The sequence below is a fragment of the Rhinichthys klamathensis genome, unplaced genomic scaffold, assembly GCF_029890125.1.
Source record: "Rhinichthys klamathensis goyatoka isolate OS25496 unplaced genomic scaffold, OSU_Roscu_1.1 h1tg000191l_1, whole genome shotgun sequence".
NCBI lineage: Eukaryota > Metazoa > Chordata > Actinopteri > Cypriniformes > Leuciscidae > Rhinichthys > Rhinichthys klamathensis.
In genome coordinates this window covers 6,113,930-6,137,629 of record NW_026606717.1, presented here as the reverse complement: position 1 = coordinate 6,137,629, position 23,700 = coordinate 6,113,930, and the positions used below count along the sequence as shown (strand labels likewise).

The following is a 23,700-nucleotide window of genomic DNA, read 5'->3' as shown; positions in this document are numbered from 1 at the left end:
AGATTTATTATGAATCGTCATTGTTTTTTGTAGTAATCTAGCATATTTTTAATAAGTTTTATTACTATTTCAGTTAAACACGGTGGACAATTCAATCTTAATGCAGCCCAGAATGTACAGGCGATATATAACTTAAACTTTCTCCATAGGGAAAAATGCACAGTTTTTCATATATTTATATATAATATCAATGTAGAATGAGGTCTAACGGTCCCGTCCACATCATACAGTATGAAACATGGTCCCAAAAATGAAACAAGGGGAGGGATTAACATTTAAACAAACAAACAAACAAAAACTGCAATCTACATGCAAAACCAGGCATCAGTATAATCCTAAAATACATACACATATATGTGAATGCGTGCATATACCTCACATGTATACATACATCCATACACATATAAAAAAAAATTTAAAAATGAAAAACACCCTAATAAATTCCACAAAGGTTAGGCTATTTTTTTGTTTGTTTGTTTTTAACTGAGTGTGAAGCACAGACTGTATCATTTCATCTTCACATCCCCCAAAAAGAAAAAGAAACCTCGGATGTGGGGCGTTTGCAGCAGGAAGAAGATGTTAAGAGCAGGAATCACAGTGTTCCGTTTGAAAGTGACAGTATAAAGCAACAACGTGGTGTAACTAACCATCGAGTTTACATTGGGAAAAGGTATGATGGCTAATTTGTGCAGTTTAAACCAAGCGAGTGCACTGAGAATGACAGGTCGACTTTAAAAAGAGCACTGCTATTGGTAAAGGGGCTGTTTTTGTCATCGTTGAAACAGAAAACAGGATGTTTTAACATCCTAAAATGTTTGCAAACAAGCGCCTACTTAACGACAATTTACACAATCACGCATAAAAATCGCTGTGCATCGATGAGCGAAGAATGGGACAACGGCACCGATCAACACTGGACACTTGCGCGCGCATTACAATCCATCTACGAACGTGCGCGCGGTGACGACAAATTTATTTACGTACGTATTCAAAGACTTTGACGTTTTTCAACGTGTTGCTACAAGCACGAGGACAGTAATGGTGCTGATTTAAAGAGACGTAAATGCCCGACATCTCGACGCGCTGTCACATTTTTAATAGTTTGAAACGTTAATCAAGTATTACTCGTTATTATGTTAAATATCTGAGCACTTGTTGGGAATTATAAATGCTTGAATGTACTTTCAAATACATGTCGGAATACAGGTCTTTCTCAGATGTTGAATTGTCTATTAGCTAAGTTTCCTTTGGGTTCACCCAAAAATGAAAATGTTGTCATCATTTACTCACCCTCAAGTTGTTCCAAACCTGTATGAGTTTCTCTCTTCTGCTGAACACAAAAGAAGATATTTTAAAGAATGATGATAACCAGACAGAAAACAGAGGAAAGAAACTCATACCGGTTTGGAACAACTTGAGGGCGAGTAAATGATGACAACATTAAAAATAATTGGGTAAAGTATCCCTTTCAGACTGTGTTTCGTGAGCGCCAACAGATGTATGTGACTGTAGGTCAGGTCATGACAGTCTTGTGCGCGTGCGCTTCATAATCAGCAGTGTTGTTGCATTGCGTAGGCAGCAGGTGGCGCCAATGGGCTTGACTTGGGGCATAGGCACTTACATTTGCTCGCAAGTCAAAGACACTTCGAGGAATCCCATTTTTCAGAAGTCTGAATGTACCTGTTTTTTTAATTCAAAAACCCCGTTTGAAGAGTTTTAAAAGCCCCTAAAAATATGGTTATACAGTAAACGTTTGTTTTTTTTCTCCTCGTGCTTCCAGTATTGACCTTTAAGCACTCGTCTGTGGAATTTTTTGGTGAATGAATGTAAAGCGTGAAAATTTGCATACAGAAAAAAGGATAGGAGGAAAAGAGAAGAAAAAATTGATTTGTTTTAGCACTCCACTCTCACATTACTAAAGACTGACACCCAATGTCTTCGAATTTAGCTAAGCAAGTGCATTACATGTATTTCATTCCAACGCTGCATGGCAAAAGACACGCAAGCCCCTTCGACACGTGAAAGAGGACACGCTCCGATCCTGAAAAGGTCCCGGCGTGTTTGAGCAACAGTAGTGAATTTCTGACTGGGATCTAGTCGTCGTCGACTAGATCGCCGTCTATCTTGCTCTAGCTTTGTGAGACCTCCTTTCATTGAAGTCTTTCTGCGCACCCTCTCTTTTCTCTCAGGCCAGCTTTAGCGTGCTGACTGGAAAAGGAGGAACAGTTACCATAGTCACTGGATTGAGCACCGTCTGGCCCACCAGCCCAGTGTGATGGTGAGCGACCACGGCCGTGGGTTTCCCCACCATGGTGGCCTGCTGGCCCGTGACCGGTGTGCCGTTAACTTGGGCGTGAGTGTGCGGGTGGTGCGCCAACGTGTGCGTGATGTGTCCCACCATCGCCGGTTGTGAGACGGCCACCGACTGCGGGTAAATGGCTGCGGGGAGGTGGGTCACGGGATGCACGGTGATGTGTCCGATTGGCTGGCCGGCACTAGAGGGCGCAATATGCGCCAGATGTTTGGACCCAGCTGGGATGACGTGATTGACGGCCTGGATGACGGACGCATGGGAGACAGAGGCGTGGGTGATGACTGTTTGCTGAGGAGGGGAGATGATGTGGGAAGGAGGCGCAGGAGCGATGGCTTGAGGGGTGATCACCGCTGCCTGGGGATGGCTGGGTGGGGTGGTGGGTTTGTGTTGTATGGAGATGTGCGTAGGGAGGATGGAGGGTGGAGGCATGGCAGGACGGGGCTCCGACGGCGCAGGCAGTTTAGGTGCAGAAGACGAGAGTGGAGAGGAGAGGATGTCGTCCTCTACGTCTTGGTCGAAGTTGTCTTCGCCCTCTGGAAAAAGTGGAAAATGATTCATGGTAATTCGATTTTACATCGTCTCTTACCCCCTCAGACACATTAAACTGAATCATATCAGGAAATGATATTTGATATATATGAGCATGAAATCATACTTTCACTTTCAGAAGAACAAATGTCCCGATTCATTGTACACATTATGAAAAGCTAAGAGAAACTGTTTCTGGTGAAAGAAACCTCAACATAGGGGGACCTCAAAGGAAAGAATAAATATTTGAAATGTTTTAATACATGAATAACTTTTTAATATTTTATATATGCATTTTTATTTAATTCTATGAGTCTGTTTCCTTTAAGACTTTTGCAATGATACAAAATACTGTATTTCAAGTTATTTTAAACTTTCTATTCATCAAAGAATCCTGACAAAAGTATAAAGGTTTCCATAAAAACATTAAGCAGCAGAACAAGAAATTCTTCAAAATTCAGAAATGTTTCTTGAGCTGCAAATCAGCATATTAGAATGACATCTGAAGGATCTTGTGACAGTTGCTGCGTTTACATGGATTGTAATCGGACTACTAGCAGTCGGAAATAAAGAAAATCACATGTAACCATGTTAATCGGAATGAACAGACCAAATCCAATTATTATTTCATTCGGATTATAAGGGGTGGTTTAAACCTTCTTTAATCCGATCGAGAGGACATGTAAAGACTTGATCAGATTGAAAACCGAAACTGGAAAGTTCTACGCATGTGCAACGACGTAGAAATGGCGTAATGAGTGTCATAAATGACTGTTATGTCATTTTCTAATTTTCCTTCCACTCATCGTCTTTGAAGTGGAGCAGGACACCGTCCCATCAGTCCTTGTTACGGATTCTCATCCACAGACGCCTTGTTTTGGGTGCAGGAATTGGCGTTTTTACCGCTTGATAAATATAAGCAGCACGGCACAGTGGTTCGTGTGCTTGTCGTCTCCTAATCAAGACCCGAACTAAGAAAAGAAGCAATTTAGGAGAATAGTAGGCCTAAGCGCAAACAACAGGAAACTCAAAAAACCTATTCCGATTTGAAGCTTGTGTCATATAAACCCGATCACTTTATTTAGCGGTCATGTAGACACTACGTTCGGATTCATCAATCGGAATGAATATATTCCGATTGAAACAAAAGGTGTCCATGTAAACGTAGCTACTGCTGCACAGGAATATAGTCTGATTGTACCTGATGCTGTTGATGTGGAGGCCTGATCATCTTCAGGTTGGACAGTTTGTCGGAGTATCCTGTCGATCTCTATGACGTCTATACACTGGCTCAACTCGTTCTTCAGCTCCGCGAGTCTCTGCTGAGTGGCGATCTTCTCCCGCGCCAAGCGCTCCATCTCGTGCTCGTACTCCTTTTCTTTCCGCTTCAATGTCTGAAAGAAACACGTCATGTTAGTCACTTTAATACTCGCATGAATCATATTTATTCATTGTACAAACACTTATCATCCCTCAATCAAACACATTTTCATTTCAGTATGACACATTTCTTAATCAGCAGACAAACATGTTTTTAACAATTAACTGATGTCTGAACTTTAGAACATGCATTTTCTGTTTTGAAATATTTCTGTGAATATTCATGCGGAATAAATGGAAACACACTGGTCATTGGCCACCCTACTCTCTAGATATTCATCCATCCCACAACCCTACTCTTCTACAAGAAGTGCCATGGGATTTTGACCACAGAGAGTCAGGACCTCGGTTTAACGTCTCATCCGAAGGACGGTGCTTGTTAAGGCCCTGATATACTTCAAGCAAAACTTTTTTGCCATTTTCAGGCATCGTACTTTAACGAACTCCTCCTAGAGTTTTAATCGGATCATCTTCACATTTGGTGGGTGTAATCAAAAAGCCTTTGCGATGCTGAATTGCGAAGATCTTGAGTAACGGATCTTCTATCGCCCTATAATCCATCGCGCTCTTTAAGATCACTAAATTCAAGGCTTCTGGTCATTCCTAGGATATCCAGATCCACCAAAGGAGGGAGAGCATTTTCACATTTAGCTCCGAAGCTCTGGAATAGCCTTCCTGATATTGTTCGTTGCTCAGACTCGTTCTCCCAGTTTAAAACTAGACTAAAGATGCATCTATTTAGCCAGGCATTCATATACATTTTTTATCTTACAGTTACTGTAAATTCGGCCTCTACTTCATAAACGCCAGAGGAGAACTGGCCCCGACTGAGCCTGGGTTCTCCCAAGGTTTTTTTTTCTCCATTGGGTCATCTGATGGAGTTTTAGGACACCATCAGGTCACTTGATGGAGTTTTCGGTTCCTTGCCACTGTTGCCTTTGGCTTGCTCAGTTGGGGATATTCAAATTAAATGACCCATCACACCACTGATCAGCTCTACCAAACTTGGATGTCTTTTCCCAGTAATAAACAAACACTGTTAAGTTGTTTTGATTGATACTGTGAAGCAGCTTTGATACAATCTGTATTGTAAAAAGCGCTATATAAACATATTTGACTTGACTTGACTTTTCGTCAAAATAGCGTGTCCTCGGCGGCCTGCAAATTCCGATGTTTCGCCATAACTCAGGCAAACAATGTCCAATCTGCCCCAAACTTCACACGTTTGATAAGAGTTCTGTCCTGAATGCCCCTATTCAGTTATAGTCATAGCACTATCTGCTGGCAACAGGAAGTGACGTTTAACACTGTGATGCGCTATTAGCGACATACTAAAATATGCCATTACATCTACATGCCAAAATGTAGCTATAGTCATAACGCCACCAGCTGGCAGCAGGAAGTGAGGCAAATACAAATGACTGACATAGTTGTCCTATATTTACCTACTTAAATGCATTTTGCCCACCATGCTCGGTTTCCCTTTCATCGCAAACTTTTTTTTAATAGTTTTAGTGAACTATAATAACCTTGGAAAGAAAGGCCAGTAAAGTCCACTTTGGATGGATGAAATGCACCTTAGATGTCAAAATAATTCCCAAGGTGAACCTTTTTAAAACAGAGCAACAGTTTGAAGCCATAAGAGAAGAATAAAAAGGAAGGGATGTGGCAGTCACACAGGCAAACGGTTTGGCCCACTTTTTGTGTTAGACATCTGACCACGGGTCATCAAACAAGGCTAACGGGAACAAATTGTTTATATATTTAAACCTTTGAAGAGGAACAGGTATGTCCATCCGCATTCAAGAAACTGTGCGTAAGAGCAAGAGCAGAACTGCTCCGTGACCTCATACTCGACATACAGTATGTGCTCGTGCGATTTTAGGAAACAAACTGTCCACAGAGAAAAGCAGTTTACACAGCCCGCCCCATCTGTCAAAGCCCGGAGCACGTGACAGCTCCGACACGCTCGCATCACTCAGTTTCCTCCGTCCCTCCCTCACCTACGCTCTGCCAAAGAAACTGTGTGACAACATGGACATTTTGGCTCCCAATTAGCAGGAGCCCTGTAGAGTCACAGAGGACTGCGGTATACAGAGGAACGGAGTGCTGAAGAATAAAGAGCAGTGAGACAGTGAGCGAGCATGCAGAGAGAGTGATTGTGCAGAGGTGGATGGTGGTTTCGTGCGTGTCTGGGATTATATAACCCACTGATACAGTATAAGGGAATGTGAATGCGACTGGTGCAGTAGGTTGAGAGCAGAGAGAGAGAGAGAGAGAGTGTGTGTCCTAGTGAAGCCTGATCCAGGATTAGTCAGATTGGACTGTCTGGCCCTAAACCCCCTTCACCCAGCAGGCCAACACACACACACACACACACACTCACTCACTCTCTCTCTCTCTCTCTCTCTCTCTCTCTCTCTCTCTCTCTCTCTCTCTCTCTCTCTCTCTCTCTCTCACACACACACAAACACAGTCTTCATTGTCACATGATCCTTCAGAAATCATTCCAAAATGCTGATATGCTGCAATCAATGTTGAAATTATCATCAATGCTGCTTAATATTTTTGTGTACACCATGATACATTTTTGATTAATAGAAAGTTCAAAATAATGGCATTTATTTGAAATAGAAATCTTTCATAGCATTATACATTTCTTTGTCACTTTTGATCAATTGAATGCGTCCTTGCTCAATAAAAGCGTTCAATTAATAAAAAAAATCATACCGATACTGAACGGTAGTGTATATATAATATATAGAATTAATTTAATATCCAATATCTACTGATACCAATAAATGAGAAAAAATATATAATATCGGTAACTGATATTTTGCAGAAATACAGTTTTTGTGGCCGGTAAAATATATTTTGTCTCAAAGTGAATTTTAGAGTTTGCTTGTAATCATTATATGAATGTTAAAACATTGGGGTGTTTTGTGGACTGAACTGAACTAAATACTGCACTCTAAACGAACAAATGGGACGAACAACAAATTAGAATGACGACAAAAATACCAGCTGTTACACAAAACTAACATTACAAGTGCTGTCATGATAGTCCTTGGAAATGTGATGAAGCTGTACTAATGATACTGATACATCAACTCAAATCCTGATGTGTGCTGACTGACCCCAGCCCAGTTTTGAACCCACTCCCTCTTTTGTGTGCCGACTAGACATCCCTATGGACTAGATATTCAGGTCCCACTGGATATCACCACGGCAACAGCTGGAACCCGCTATGGTCTCCTTGGCAACAGAGCAGGGAAGGAGCAGCGTGGTGATGAGGAGAAGGTGTGATAGAGAGGCAAGGGCTAATGCGATTGGCTCACATCGACCTCTAGTGTTTTACAGTCCGATGGCTCTCGCACTCCCTCCCCTCCTTTCACATCTTCATGCTCCTCTTCCTTCCTGATTAGAAACACTCTCACCTGCTCCTCAACACTCACTGTCATCACGTGTAGTTTGAAGAAGAGATCGCCACATTATAAGCAAGCGCTTAACATCCAAACAATTAAATAATACTGCGTGATGGAATCATATAAATTGGCTATTAAACAAGCAATATTAAATTGTTTTTATACAGTACCGGTCAAAAGTTTGGAAACATTATTATTTTTTATGTTTTTGAAAGAAGCCCCATCGAGCCTGCATTTGTTTGATCAAAAATACAGAAAAAAACAGTAATATTGTGAAATGTTATTACAATTTAAAATAATGGTTTTCTATTATAATACACTCTAAAATATAATTTGTTTCTGTGATGGTAAAGCTGAATTTTCAGCATCATTACTCCAGTCTTCAGCATCGCATGATCCTTCAGAAATCATTCTGATATGCAGATTAATATATTAATTTATCAATGTTGGAAACAGTTGTGCTGCTTAATATTTTTTATAACCTGATACTTTTTTCAGGATTCATTGATGAATAAAAAGTTAAAAAAGGAACAGCATTTATTCAAAATAGAAATCTTTTTATAACAATATACGCTACCGTTTAAAAGTTTGGGGTCAGTATTTTTTTTAAAGAAATGAATACTTTTATTCAGCAAGGATGTTCAATTGAAAAAAAGTGATTGTAAAGATAAATATTGTATTTTGAATAAATGCTGTTCTTTTTTTTACTTTTTATCCATCAAGGAATCCTGAAAAAGTGTACTTTTTCACAAAAGTTGTCAATGAATATTACAATCGTATTGGGGGGGGTTCACTTGCATAAACCTCAATAATGAATAAATGTTATTTACTGTATATTACTAGGCGCTGCGATTCTCGTCCGGTGTGCGACCCCCCTTAAGTGTTCTTCTCTCACAGTTTTGAGTGAATTTTCCTTGGCTTCATTTCAGAAAATTTGTTATTGTCATCAATGATCAGGGTGTCCCCCATATTTAAATCTATGCATTACAACCCCCCCCCCCCCCCCCATTATTTATACCATGATCACAATATCAGGAGGCATACCCAAACTTCAACCCCCCCAATGTTCAAACCAAATCTACGCCCTTGTCAATGATTATTCATTATTTAGCTGCATGTGTATATCAGCATTACATCATATCAATTGGACAAATAATGTGTAAAATTATGGGACCAGAACATCATTGCATTGCAGTTGTGATCTGATCATGTAATTTGTAATATCTTGTTTGAAAATTCAACACTCCTGTCCCTGTAATATTACACTATAACCAGTGGGCGTAAAAGAAGAGCGCTAGGCCTGGTTAAACCATACTGTCTATGGGTTAAACCCGCAGAAAGCATTTGACTGCATCCAGATCTCAATCTACAGACAGAGGAACCCCCTGCTGTTCCCTGACCACCAGTCTCCTTGGTTACAACGATTCACAGGACTAAAGAAAACAAACACGCAAGGCCACCGACTCAAACAATGGAGCGTAACCTACTTTAATAGACGCATGCCAAACAAAACGCATCACATCCGTTATGAAACAGTCTATCAAGAAGCGTTGTTTCATTTAAAAAGCCTCGTTCGGCATGTGTGGGTCTGGCTTGCAGGGTTGCCAGGTTTACAACAAAACCAGCCCAAATGCTATTCAAAACCCGCCCAATCACGGCCAAAACTAGCCCAATCGCATTCCGGGTGGTTCACTTGGATAAACCTTGATCCGGGGTGATGTGTGTGGCCGTTTTAACCCGCAGACTAAAAAACAACTCGCACCAACAGTGTAAAAGCATCCAATTCAGCGGGAAATCGGCAGACTTGGCAACACCGCCACGCTGAGGGAGAGGAAGACAGCAGCTGACGTCACTGGGCTCGCGCTTGCCATGTGCTCATGTCTCACGTGGACGCGGGAGAGGGAGGGAGAGAGAGAGAGAGAGCGCGCGCTAGCAGATGAGAGTAGCGTGCAAGTGGGCGGACCACACTCCCTCGCTGGTGCTTATTGTGTCGTTATAACCATCGCCGGCTTCAGTTTTATAGCTTTTCAGATCATGTTAACTCGGGTATATCATTCATTAACAGGTCACCTTTCCGCCCACGCCATTATATTAATTGTCATGGCTGCAGTCTGCAAATAAAATGATGGAGCGTAACCTTGGCGCTTTTATGTCATCTGTATCTACGTCAGTCTTAATGTTCTGATCCGGGCTAAATGACATGCACTTTAGCACCTTAACAAAGGGAAATATAATGTTATGTCGACTCACATTCTGTGACTGACCATCAAACTTAATTTTAATGTGCAAAATGTTTTGTAAAATAAAAATAAATCAAGGATTTTCTCAGGAATCCAAAACTGAGATTTTTAACATTAGACGTTGAACATCAGGCAATGAAAAACCAGATGGATAGAGAAACAGCCCAATGGAAACGAAGTAAGAAAAGACCAGGGGAAGAGGGTAAGGAAAAGATATAATGAGCCCACACTGAGAAGAATTCGACCCAGGATGTTTTGGCAGATGCACATGACACCATTCTGCCAGTAAAGTATGTGTAGAGAAGTGGATGTGGGTGGGGGCGTGAGAACAAGAGGATAAGGAGGAAACGGTCTACAAATCCCCATCTTGTGACCTATTCCCAACACGTTTTACAATTACAAGTTATTAGTTATCATACAATATGCTTTAGGCTTAAACTATTTTATGAATTCAAGTTGAAGCCTAACTTGTTTTAATTTAGGTCAGAGGAAAAACAGTCACGATCAAAACTCCATCATCACATTTAAACATTAACTTTTACAAGCAGACATAACAGTCCACATCATCGGATATCCTGCAAATGGCATAAGGCTCGATGTGTGTGTTTCTAGGTGAACCTCATAAAAAACATGTCTGGTTCATCAAACATTAAATAAAATAATAATACAAAAAAATTATATATATATTAGGGCTGTCAAGTGATTAAAAATTTTAATCTAATTAATTCCATGATGTGCCGATTAATTAGTCTCATTAATTGCACATAAAATTTGGCTGAGAAAATCCCCAAAAGATAGTCATTATTGTGTTAAATGAGAAAAGTATTAAATAGACATTACAAAAAGTAGCTTTAGAAAGACATTTTTTATTTAATTCAACATACATTACACCTTTTAGGCTACAACGGCCATGATATTTTTCTCAGAAACCGCATCTGAATTGGTATTTAGATATATTCACAGAGCAAAACAGTTTTGTTTAGCAACATTCTTCAAAATGTCTTCTTTTATGTTCCGCAAATGAAAGAAAGTCATGCAGGTTTGAAATGACATGAGGGTGAAATGTAAAATGATTTTAATACTCTAAATTGGAAACTAAAACTGTCAGTAAGTGGCGGTAAATGTCTAAACGAGTAAGTCATGGAGTCATTCATTCAATTAAATTTGTTCAAACGGCTGATTCATTCAATAAAGTAAATGGCTCTTTTTATGAATGGGCCATTGAATCATTGGTTCACCCGATTGATTCACTCAAAACGCGGATTCATTCAGTAATGAAACTGAAACACCACTGTGTGTTGCTCTGAGAATTTGCTAAATTTAGCAAAAACAGAAAATATTCGGTCTAAAATATACCACAATATTAACTGACTATAAATAAATGTCACATTTGTACTCGTGCGATTCGCGTGATATTGCAGTCGTTGCACGTGGGATATTGCTTAACTATATCACATATAAATATAAGACAAATGAGAGAACATTTTTGCCCTGATATCTTGAATTTTAGGGCCAAGTTCAGCATTCTATAGGCTCCATCAGGCAGTGAGTTGTTGCCCTGCATCATGTTCGTAACCAATCAACTGAATGAAATGTAAAATGACCTACATATTGCTGGGGCGGGCCGGGTGCATTAAATCATTTTAATCGCATTATTTTTCCCATAATTCATTTAATTAACGTGTTAAATTGACAGCCCTTATATATATATATATATATATATATACACTCACCGGCCACTTTATTAGGTACACCTGTCCAACTGCTCGTTAACACTTAATTTCTAAGCAGCCAATCACATGGCGGCAACTCAGTGCATTTAGGCATGTAGACATGGTCAAGACAATCTCCTGCAGTTCAAACCGAGCATCAGTATGGGGAAGAAAGGTGATTTGAGTGACTTTGAACGTGGCATGATTGTTGGTGCCAGAAGGGCTGGTCTGAGTATTTCAGAAACTGCTAATCTACTGGGATTTTCACGCACAACCATCTCTAGGGTTTACAGAGAATGGTCCGAAAAAGAAAAAACATCCAGTGAGCGGCAGTTCTGTGGGCGGAAATGCCTTGTTGATGCCAGAGGTCAGAGGAGAATGGCCAGACTGGTTCGAGCTGATAGAAGGGCAACAGTGACTGAAATAACCACTCGTTACAACCGAGGTATGCAGCAAAGCATTTGTGAAGCCACAACACGCACAACCTTGAGGCGGATGGGCTACAACAGCAGAAGACTCCACCGGGTACCACTCATCTCCACTACAAATAGGAAAAAGAGGCTACAATTTGCAAGAGCTCACCAAAATTGAACAGTTGAAGACTGGAAAAATGTTGCCTGGTCTGATGAGTCTCGATTTCTGTTGAGACATTCAGATGTTAGAGTCAGAATTTGGCGTAAACAGAATGAGAACATGGAACCATCATGCCTTGTTACCACTGTGCAGGCTGGTGGTGGTGGTGTAATGGTGTGGGGGATGTTTTCCTGGCACACTTTAGGCCCCTTAGTGCCAATTGGGCATCGTTTAAATGCCACGGCCTACCTGAGCATTGTTTCTGACCATGTCCATCCCTTTATGGCCACCATGTACCCATCCTCTGATGGCTACTTCCACCATGTCACAAAGCTCTAATCATTTCAAATTGGTTTCTTGAACATGACAATGAGTTCACTGTACTAAAATGGCCTCCACAGTCACCAGATCTCAACCCAATAGAGCATCTTTGGGATGTGGTGGAACGGGAGATTCGCATCATGGATGTGCAGCCGACAAATCTGCGGCAACTGTGTGATGCCATCATGTCAATATGGACCAAACTCCCTGAGGAATGCTTCCAGCACCTTGTTGAATCTATGCCACGAAGAATTGAGGCAGTTCTGAAGGCAAAAGGGGGTCCAACCCGTTACTAGCATGGGGTACCTAATATAGTGGCCGGTGAGTGTATATAATATATAATATATATATATATATACACACACACACACACACACAGCTTCTGTTGAATGCACATAAAATCCTTGTTTTATAGCACACACATTCAATCCCATCTTTGACTTACCTGTATGTAGCGGAGGGCACTCCTCAGGACACTCAAATTGGAAGTTTTCTTTTCATCCACATTAGGAACGTTCTTCTTGAGGGTGTCAAAACATTCTTTTAGATGTGCTCGTCTGTGACAGAAAGAAAAGCACTAATCATTTTTTTTTGTGCAAAGCAAGTGAGAGTTTTAACAGATGTTGACGCGAAGCAATTTGGTGATGCAAGTAACAGCAATGAGGTTACTAGTAGGGCAAAGGCCTTCAAGCCAATAAAACAAATAGTGCACTAATTGCAAATCGACCAAAGGTTAATGTATCTGTGATCAGTCCTGCAACCAAGCAACTTACATTAAGGCGACTGCACCTCAAACTCAATGGGTTCATATGCTCCGCTTCCGTTTGTCGAAATGAATAAACACAAAAATGTAAACAGAAGTTCACCCACCTGTTCTTTTCCAGCTTGTTGTGAACTTCTCGAGTTCCAGCTCTGCAGGGAAAATATTAAATACGTTTCTACGCTGCATGTAAACTTTCATAAATCAACCCATTACATTTCATATCATGGTCTCTTGCACGTGTGTACAAAGAAGTACTTCACTGCAAAAAAAGAAAAGAAAAAGTCTGTCATCGCTCACCCTCATGTCATTTCAAACACTTTTTTCTTCCAGGGAACACAAAAGATTGTTCATGCAGCTCTAACACAAGTAAAGACAGCATACACTAGCCAGGGGTTGGTCAAACTCCAAAGACTAAATATATAAAAGTGGTCCTTAGGTGTCTGTCTTCTGATGCCAAATGATAGCTTCATGTGAACAACAGGGCAAAACTTCCCTGAAAATCTCCCTCTCATTGGCACGTATGCGAGTCACGGATTAATTGCAAAGTTTAACCATCATAGAGTGACACAGTTTATCATTTGCACATGTTTTGTCTCACCATTCCAGCGCAAGAAGAGGCAAAAGAGAACTCAATTCGGTTTCACGTGCTGTTCTTTGTGCGCACAGCCACCGCACACACACACACTCATGTATTTCCTCACCGATCAGGGCTCATCAAGTAAGGAATAATTGACGACCGAGGTGTAGCATTACCACCTCGGTATGCATTATTTTTCTAATAAATCAACGGCCCGTCGTCAATTATTCCTTACTTGATGAGCCCTGCTCCGTGGCAAAATACATGAATGTGTTTGGCATTGAGAAACCTACCATTTTCGAAAGAGATTTAAGTGCTGCAACAGCTTTTTATCTGTGATCTCAATGAATAATAAAAAACATATTTCATTGTTTCTCACATGACACTATCATTAGCCTTCAGAATATAGTGGGGGAGCCAGAGGGCAGTCAGGGTCCACTGGACACCCCTGACATGTGATTGGCCACCCTGGGTGCCACCCAGGGGCGGCGCTAGGGGTGGGCTAAGGGGGCTGGAGCCCCGAATGTTTTCAGTAAAGCCCCGAATGTTTTTATTACCATGCATTGTACGCACCATCACTGAGTTTTCATGCGCATTCAAATATTTTTTATTAAAATTTAATCAATTAAATGTATATCTCTCGACTCTCACATCTACAGTGTCCGTCAATATACGCGTTGTCATTCATAACCGACAAGAACCGCCCACTCAGGCTAGTGCTTCTGACTGACATGTAAACTGGCCAACCATCGATGAGAAGTTCAGCGTCTGTACGATCCAGCCAATGAAATTAGATATTTTGGAGCCAGGCGGTTTGTTGATGTGTAAGTTAGTAAAATGGATATATTAAAATTCTTCAAAAAAAAAAAGGAAGTAAAACACCCCCAGCCAGCACTAAAACAAGATACAACAGCTTCAGCAGGTATCTGTAACTTTTAATCATAGTATTATTTACATTTACATTTAGTCATTTAGCAGACGCTTTTATCCAAAGCGACTTACAACTGAGGACCTAAAGCAAGCGAGTCATCGTGAAAATGCAAAAAAAAAAACAACGCAAGAAGTGCTCAAAATACCGGACATTGTTCGGAGTAGCATAAGCCAGACAAGCGAGGATTTAAAAGGAAAAGGATTTAAATTATTATTTTTTTTTTTAAATTATATTTCTTATTCGGTTTTAAATTGTGTCTGATTTACATTTTGATCGTCTAACAGTTAATGGTTGCGCAGCACAGTCTATAGGACACACGCGAGCATTTTAGAGCGTTATATGTTTGGTTAGCCTGCAGGTGTCAGGGCAACAATTCAATAAAAAAAGATAATAAAAGTAAAGAAAATATTTCGCTAACGAAAATGGTTTCAAACAAAATGAATTTGCTTGTAAATGATTCACTGACCCCGCCATTCAAAAAACATTTCTTACTTTTTTTCTAAATGAATCATCTGTTTTGAACGAATCAATTGAATAAACCGACTCACTAATTAAGGCAGTGGCTTGCCACCATCTAGTGGCAAAGTACCATTCTAATTTTTTCAATATTTCATATTTCTGTATTCCAAATGATATTTGATACATTAGTTTCATAATATTATTTATGCAAATTGTAAGTGCTGTGTAAAATTTAATTTTAAAAAGCCAGAAAAATTTACCTTGTTAAATATATATATATATATATATATATATATATATATATTTAAAACATTTTATTTAAAGTTTCTTCCTTGTATCCTGACACATGGCTTTCTCTGGGCTAAGCCCCGGATATCCACTCACCCTAGAACCGCCCCTGGACCCCAAAATTGAAAATTTCTTCGGATACTGCAATGGCCATGATATGACGCCCTGCAGCGTCTTTTTTTTATGAACATGAATTAAACATATAACAAATAGCAATACATTCAAAATGTAAAAATACAATCTACTCGACCTTACTGCAAAAAAATCGTGCTTTTAATTCAGCCAAGGGGTGAAGCCATGACATATCAATCTTCTACTGGTCACACGTCTTCACGTGATGCGAATTCGCAGGTCAGAGTTCACCAAACTTGAACTTTGGAACGCAGCGAAATGCGAAACTTTTCGTCTGACGCGTTCGCATGCATATGAATGGAAGTCAATGGAAAGAAAAGTGTAGTGTGAGTGACTGCCCCTTTAATGTATTAATGCTGAATATTAAGAGAATATTAACGTTAGTTAAAAGATACAGAAGAATACGAATGAAACGTGCTTTGGGAACGCGTCCGGCGTGCATCACATCCGATTAGGTGCGAGTTAAAGGTTTACCATGGGGTTTAGGTTTCCTGAAACTCTTTTACGAATTTGAGTCACTGTGCAAGTTAACTTTTGCTCCATTAACAGACAGTTAATCAGATAAGAGAAATAATACTGTTCCAAATTTATGTTCACATCTCTGCTAGTAATGTCACAGTGTCGTACTCGCAAGGTTAAGCTAATGTGGGGTAATGTGAATGTGAAGTTACACTTTTGGACCACACACTTTTATTTCTAATCAACAATCGTGTGATTCATTCATGCTTTTTGATTAGGCAGGTTAGGGTTTTACACTCATTTTCTTTCATAATCTACAGACCCCCTGAAGTAGCCTTGGCCACCCCATTTATAAAAATTTGGTTCCACCACTTAGTGAAGAAGTCATTAAAACAAATTGTATTGTGCTTTTCTCCCAAATATCACTTCACATAATAAATAAAGTCATTTGGGTTTGGAATGACATGAGGGTGAGTAAATGATGAAATCAGAAATCACAAATGCAGTTTGCATCTTGCAAACACAAAGCATGACCTGAGGGGCAGCGTTACTTCTGGGTCACCGTACAGGACAGCATCCTACTTCTCAAAATTGCAATCTCCCAACAAAATAGCCAACCCAGTTTCATTCGGTTAAGATTACATTATGTGTCTCCTACAATTTAATCTCCACTGCTTTTGAAAAATCCCTTCAGCTTTCTTGTAGGGCTGCACGAATAATCGAAATCAAACAGAAATCGCGAAATGGCTTGGTGCAATATTCTGCGGTTTTCTGTAAAAATAAAAGTATTGTAACAGAACAGTACAGTTGTAATGTAAAATAAAATCTATTATTATTATGTTATTTTTGTAATTTTTTTTATTTTTATTTTAGTAATATAACATAGTATATTAGATTAGTAATAGTAAATATTTCTTATTTTGATGTTATTCAGTATTTTTTATTCTGTAATAATGATTCTTATTATTATAGTTATTATTTTATAGCCATATTGATATATAAACATATATACACACACACACACATATATATATATATATATATATATATAATATATACACACACTAGTGCTGTCAAATCGATTAATCTTGATTAATCGCATCTAACATAAAAGTTTTTGTTTGTATATTATTATATACATATTTATAATATGTATGCATGTATGTGTGTGTGTGTCTGTACACAACCATTTACGTATGGTATATACACTCACCTAAAGGATTATTAGGAACTCCTGTTCAATTTCTCATTAATGCAATTATCTAATCAACCAATCACATGGCAGTTGCTTCAATGCATTTAGGGGTGTGGTCCTGGTCAAGACAATCTCCTGAACTCCAAACTGAATGTCAGAATGGGAAAGAAAGGTAATTTAAGCAATTCTGAGCGTGGCATGGTTGTTGGTGCCAGACGAGCCGATCTGAGTATTTCACAATCTGCTCAGTTACTGGGATTTTCACGCACAACCATTTCTAGGGTTTACAAAGAATGGTGTGAAAAGGGAAAAACATCCAGTATGCTGCAGTCCTGTGGGCGAAAATGCCTTGTTGATGTTAGAGGTCAAAGGAGAATGGGCCGACTGATTCAAGCTGATATTAGAGCAACTTTGACTGAAATAACCACTCGTTACAACCGAGGTATGCAGCAAAGCATTTGTGAAGCCACAACACGCACAACCTTGAGGCGGATGGGCTACAACAGCAGAAGACCCCACCGGGTACCACTCATCTCCACTACAAATAGGAAAAAGAGGCTACAATTTGCAAGAGCTCACCAAAATTGGACAGTTGAAGACTGGAAAAATGTTGCCTGGTCTGATGAGTCTCGACTTCTGTTGAGACATTCAGATGGTAGTCAGAATTTGGCGTGAACCGAATGAGAACATGGATCCATCATGCCTTGTTACCACTGTGCAGGCTGGTGGTGGTGGTGTAATGGTGTGGGGGATGTTTTCTTGGCACACTTTAGGCCCCTTAGTGACATTTGGGCATCGTTTAAATGCCACGGCCTACCTGAGCATTGTTTCTGACCATGTCCATCCCTTTATGGCCACCATGTACCCATCCTAATGATAATGCACCATGTCACAAAGCTCAAATCATTTCAAATTGGTTTCTTGAACACGACAATGAGTTCACTGTACTAAAATGGCCCCCACAGTCACCAGATCTCAACCCAATAGAGCATCTTTGGGATGTGGTGGAACGGGAGCTTTGTGCCCTGGATGTGCATCCCACAAATCTCCATCAACTGCAAGATGCTATCCTATCAATATGGGCCAACATTTCTAAAGAATGCTTTCAGCACCTTGTTGAATCAATGCCACGTAGAATTAAGGCAGTTCTGAAGGCGAAAGGGGGTCAAACACAGTATTAGTATGGTGCTCCTAATAATCCTTTAGGTGAGTGTATATATATAAATATATGTGTGTATATATGTATATTTATACACACACACATACATGCATACATATATATACTGTATATATAGATAGTAATATATACGCATATATATATATTAGAAAAACAAAAAAATTGATGTCAGATGTGTGATTAAACGCAAATTAATATATTTCACAGCACTAATATATACACAGTATATATAGTTATATAGTTATATATATATTGTGCTGCCCTACTTTCTTGTATAAAACCACAAAACATGGCTCACCCTCCAGGTCTCCTTTTCCCATCCAGGTTGCGTGGATCTTCCACAGTGGCTCCATTAGTCCTGGGCGGTTGTCCTGCCTGAACCTGGGCCGGCGTGGGCTGAGGTTGGGGTAGCGCTGGCTGGGGCAGGAGGGTGTGTTGCTGTGGTGGGTGCTGGGCTGTGATGATGGGGGCTGGATACGTCTGCAGCAGTGTCTGCGTCTGCTGTGCCTGCAGCTGTTTGGGACCGTTGTTCGACGGAGACAAGCTGTTAGTTTCTGTTTTTACATGTGCAATCAAGTGACGATGCTGCTGCTGTTGCTGTTGCTGCTGCTGCTGCTGCTGAGGAGGGGAGTGGGCATCTTTGCCATTGGGGCTGAAGACAGGGGCTGCTGGCGGGGACAGGGTCGTGGCCAAGGAAGTGACCACTGGCATTGGAGAGACCGTGTGAAGGGACGAAGCAGTCTGAATGGGAAGGCCTGCAGGGTTGGCAGGGACCACCGGGATGGGAATGACAGCTATGGGAACAGGTGGTGGGAGGGGAGGGGGCGGGACCGGAGGGTGGTGCTGGTGCTGGCGGTGCGACCCGAGCCGCATGTCTTCTGCCCAGGTCACATGGTTGAGTTGGACAGTCTGGATAACAGGGGCGGAGAGCTTCTGCTCAGCCTCACGGGACAGCAGGGCTTTCTCTCTCTGCTGCTCCTCCTCTGTAGAACAAAAAAAAAAAAGGACAAAAAATGTTATGCACAAAAAAAGACAAAATGCAGGCTAAAGACCTTTCTGCTATTTGAGAATAATATCCACCTTTTTCCTAACAAGCCTACAGCGTTTTAGATTATGCGAGGGGAGGCACTTCCGGTTTGGGGAAGTTCCACTCAAAAAGACTGAAACAAATCAATTCAAATCATAAGGCTGGGCTACAAATAACCCTTATATCCGTCAGTTTGACTGAATGAGCTGTAAAATGTCCTTTAACGTATATTTTCAGACGTCAGGAGAATAATGTAACGCTTGGTATGTTGATGTGACATGGTATAACAAGAATATATGTAGCAAGACCTCTTTTCAGTCATTTGAGTAAATATTGTGAGAAATACTTCTACACAAAATTGGAGATTTTATTGTTATCATTAAATTGTATCATGTCAATTTCAATTGGCCATTAAAAAATTAAACCATGTTGGCCAACCGCGATTTGCATTACTTTTGTTCTTGAGACTGTAAGAGATTACTCATCTACGTAAGAAAGAACAGACTTATCACAGCATATCTAAATGTTTTGGGGTTTTTTTGCTCCAGGTCTCGTCTTACGGTTATTCATTTTTCTTATGAAATTCACATTCATATTACCCTAATGTATTTGCCTGGTTCATTAATAGCCTGAAGTAAATGGTCACAGCACAGATTTCAAAGGGTGTTTTTTAACATTTATTATACAGCTTTGATGGTAGTTCTGATTGACTTTGGGGGAATTCTTTTTTTTACATTTGAGCAAGAGGAGTAGAAACTAAACTATAGCTACAGCCCACGGCTAATACATACCAGTAGCAATACTAGAGATCAATGCCAATTTAGAGATAAGTAATGGAACTAATTAGTGCTTGTCTAAGCTCTGACTAAAAAGCTCTCAGGACTGTGAAGTGTAAAATAATTATGAGAAGCTGCAGGCCAACAGAGACAATCCTGTGATTTATTACATCAAAACTGTGTACGCTATTCATCTAGCACTGGGCTCAAAGCCTGCAGTGTCCCTATAGTTTCCATTTAAAACAGGAAAAGCCAATGAAGAGCACAGTAATTCATGACTCCGCGTCTAAATTGCGTGGGGTATGTGAGCTAGCTGTCCTGAGCGGTCTGTCTCTTTAAGAGAGAAGCCCCAGTAAGAGTCTTGTCTGGTCTCCAGCTCTACACTGACATCACACAGCAGTCTGCAGGAGAAGCCAAGAGCTGCCGTGGGGAATCTGACGCCGGGCCGCACCATCTGCAGCCTAAAATGCCACCATCACCGGACGATTTCCATGATTGATGGATGGATCTATTGTTTAGCCCCGTCGATCCATATTCAGTTGCATCTGTGATATGACTTCAGATCGATTTTTGAATTTTAATACGACGGGAGGAATTTGGGCTGCGGCCAAGTGTCATTTGCACTGCAAGGACTGGGGCAGTTGTGGCCTAATGGTTAGAGAGTCGGACTTGTAACCCAAAGGTTGCGGGTTCAAGTCTCAATACCGCCAGGAAACGACTGAGCAAGGCACCTAACCCCCAATCGCTCCCCAGGCGCCGCAGTGAATGTGTAATAATAATAATAATGTGTGTGCGCACTAACTTGGATGGGTTAAATGACTCGGACAAATTACGAGTATGGGTCCACTTCCACTTCCCTTCACTGTGCAACTTGTAACCGGCGAATGAAAGCATGCCGCAGACAAACGGGTGACCTGATACCAGATAGTGATCTAGTACACATGGGCTGACACTATATGCTTGTCTAGGAAGCGTTCTTAAGGTTCAAACCATGATATGTGGGAATCCTCCTGCATCAGCAGAACTAATAATCCTGAGCGCAGAATCCCTCAAAAATAAAAGAATACCGAGATCATGTATATTTCTCCATTATATAACAGGAGAGGAAAAATACACACTGAAAAGTAATTTCCCTTGATATTTAAATGCATACAAATAAACAGCATAGTAACCAGCAGGAATGGAATCACAAACGCTTCAAGGGCACTCCTGAAGTGAACTGTGTCATTGTGCAAACATTGTACAGCCGGGCTAATAAGCTCTCAACAGCTCATAAATATTTTGCTCTCCATAAGCAGCATGTAAAGCTCTTGAGACGTCAGGACACAGATGAGATACTATGATGGTCCGCAGGCTTTAAGAGTGCGTGTTATAAACATGGCATACATTTAGGATTGTGTATTTAGGACAAAGGAACCTTCTAATAAAGTTCCCTCACATCTAGTATACTGCAAAAGTTCCATTCTATTTTCACAGGCTAATGCGGAAATCATGACCAAATATTCTCAAACAAACTAGACCAGAATAGCGCAAAAGATTTTAAGAGGCTTTTTATCAATTGCATGAACTTTACTCGCATTAAAAGAAATTACCACTTTCATTTTCACCAATATAATCAAATGCAAACATGACATTTGATTTAATAACAAACTTATCAACCTAACCTCTGTGTTAACTTATAGATAAGCAAGTGTGTGCTGGCTGGTAAAGGGCTCTTTTATAATTATGGGCAGCTTGGAAAACATAACATAAAAATAACAAATAATTAGTGTCTGGACAACTAGTTAAGGACCATTCATGTCTTTAACGCTTTATATTAATTTAATTTATGTCTAGAGCAAGTGAAAGCTTAACCAGGTTTGACTGTATTAAAAATGAAAGGAAATTCTCTTCGTTGGACAGGAAATGTGTGGGATCATTTTGCATTTCCTTCAACATGAAGCCCCACAAAGAGTCTTTAAAAGAGATTTAATAGGCCACATTTGAGATTGCATGCAATTTTCTACATCTAGTACAAGGTCAAATATTGTGTAAGTGTATGCGAAGTTTGTACATTTAAATAGAGCCTTTCAGGAGAAAGACCAGAGATGTTCAAAAATACGCCAACAACTGCACTTATTGTTCTGCATTCTATTCATCTGTATACCAAGAAAATCAAACACAGTCTGCAAAGCTCTTACTTGGATGTGCATGTAAAATGCACATTATATAACTTCTGCATTGAGGGAGGGTGGCGTTGCCCTATTTTCTCCCCAGTTGTGACCTGGGGAGGGGGGGCTGTCTGGCGCGCACGTGGTCGAAGAGGGCGGTCTTTCAGCACGCGGTATTTGCTGTGGGTGTGGCTCTACTGACACGTCACCTCGAGAATGAAACAAAAAGCCCCCCGCTCTGTTTAAAGCGATAAATACATCGCCACTATAATCTTACATCGCCAGCTTTATTGAATATCGGAATATAGTACTCCAACAACAAGTAAAAAGAGTTTAATCACGAGGAAGTGTAAAGGGAAAAGTAGGCTGGTCTTTAAAGTCATGAGTGAGATAACCACTCAGCAATGTCATTATGTAAAAAAAAAACCTTTGGTCTAATGCCACCGCCCAACGCATAAGAAACACGACATTCGCTACATTTAGCTAGCCTGTTTCAATTGTAGCAACATTTGTAGCTGTAATTTTTTTTTTTTTTTACCCATAAGTGCAATTTTTTTTTAACTTACGTTGTCTGACTAAATAAAACATAAATAAATAAATAAAAACGACGCCCCGTGTACTGGGTTGAACGTACCCACCCACCGCAGCGCTATTGAGCGAGTATAGTAGCACACTATATATAGCATGGATTTAACCCGGAAACCGAGTGAGCGAAATATGCCCTAGTCACCAAGACTGCACCCAACAAAGAGTGGAAACCCGTGAACATGACCACTGAAAAAGAGCTCTTATTCGCAATGCTTATAATAAGCTGATTTGCAGCGGGTTTTTCTCAATGTTGTAGTTATTTATCTTGAAGTGAGCCGGCATGAAAATGCAATTTGCTGGGCAAAATCCCAAACAGTTCATGCGTATCTAATTTATCCTGTAGATCTATGCAATCACCCAGTTCCCCCCCGCCTTACCACGTGTAATCTGTTGTTGCTGGGCTTGCCACTCCAAATACCTGGCCGCTTCCAATAGAGTATCGATACTCATTTTGAATACCGATACAATAAGTTCCTGTTAAAATGTATGCAAGTCCCCGATACAGATAAACGTGTTGGCTTAATCACAGTAAAATCCACTGGTTTCCTAAGATAGTCATAAGACATCCAGGGCGCTCCCGAAATTCATCAGACACACATTACTTCACTGGCAACAAGATGGCGATTGGAGTAACAGAAAACACAACAAGTCGAAAGGCATACCGTCCAGGGTCCGCCCTCGTCGT

General features: G+C 40.4%; 1 protein-coding gene across 2 annotated transcripts; it reads right to left on the bottom strand.

The window, feature by feature from the left end:
- Nucleotides 1-1,520: 1,520 nt before the first annotated feature.
- mntb (MAX network transcriptional repressor b) lies at nt 1,521-23,700 on the bottom strand. Of its 2 annotated transcripts, XM_056262195.1 has the most exons (6): nt 23,393-23,697; nt 18,773-19,457; nt 13,364-13,405; nt 12,939-13,050; nt 4,044-4,236; nt 1,521-2,847 (listed from the first exon to the last, which is right to left on the bottom strand). In XM_056262195.1, exons 1-6 carry the CDS (start codon nt 23,463-23,465, stop codon nt 2,186-2,188), a joined length of 1,767 nt encoding a protein of 588 aa, XP_056118170.1. In that variant the 5' UTR covers nt 23,466-23,697; the 3' UTR covers nt 1,521-2,185. The 2 variants fall into 2 exon arrangements, with proteins under 2 accessions (XP_056118170.1, XP_056118171.1); XM_056262196.1 differs by lacking the exon at nt 13,364-13,405 and having other exon boundaries at nt 23,393-23,700.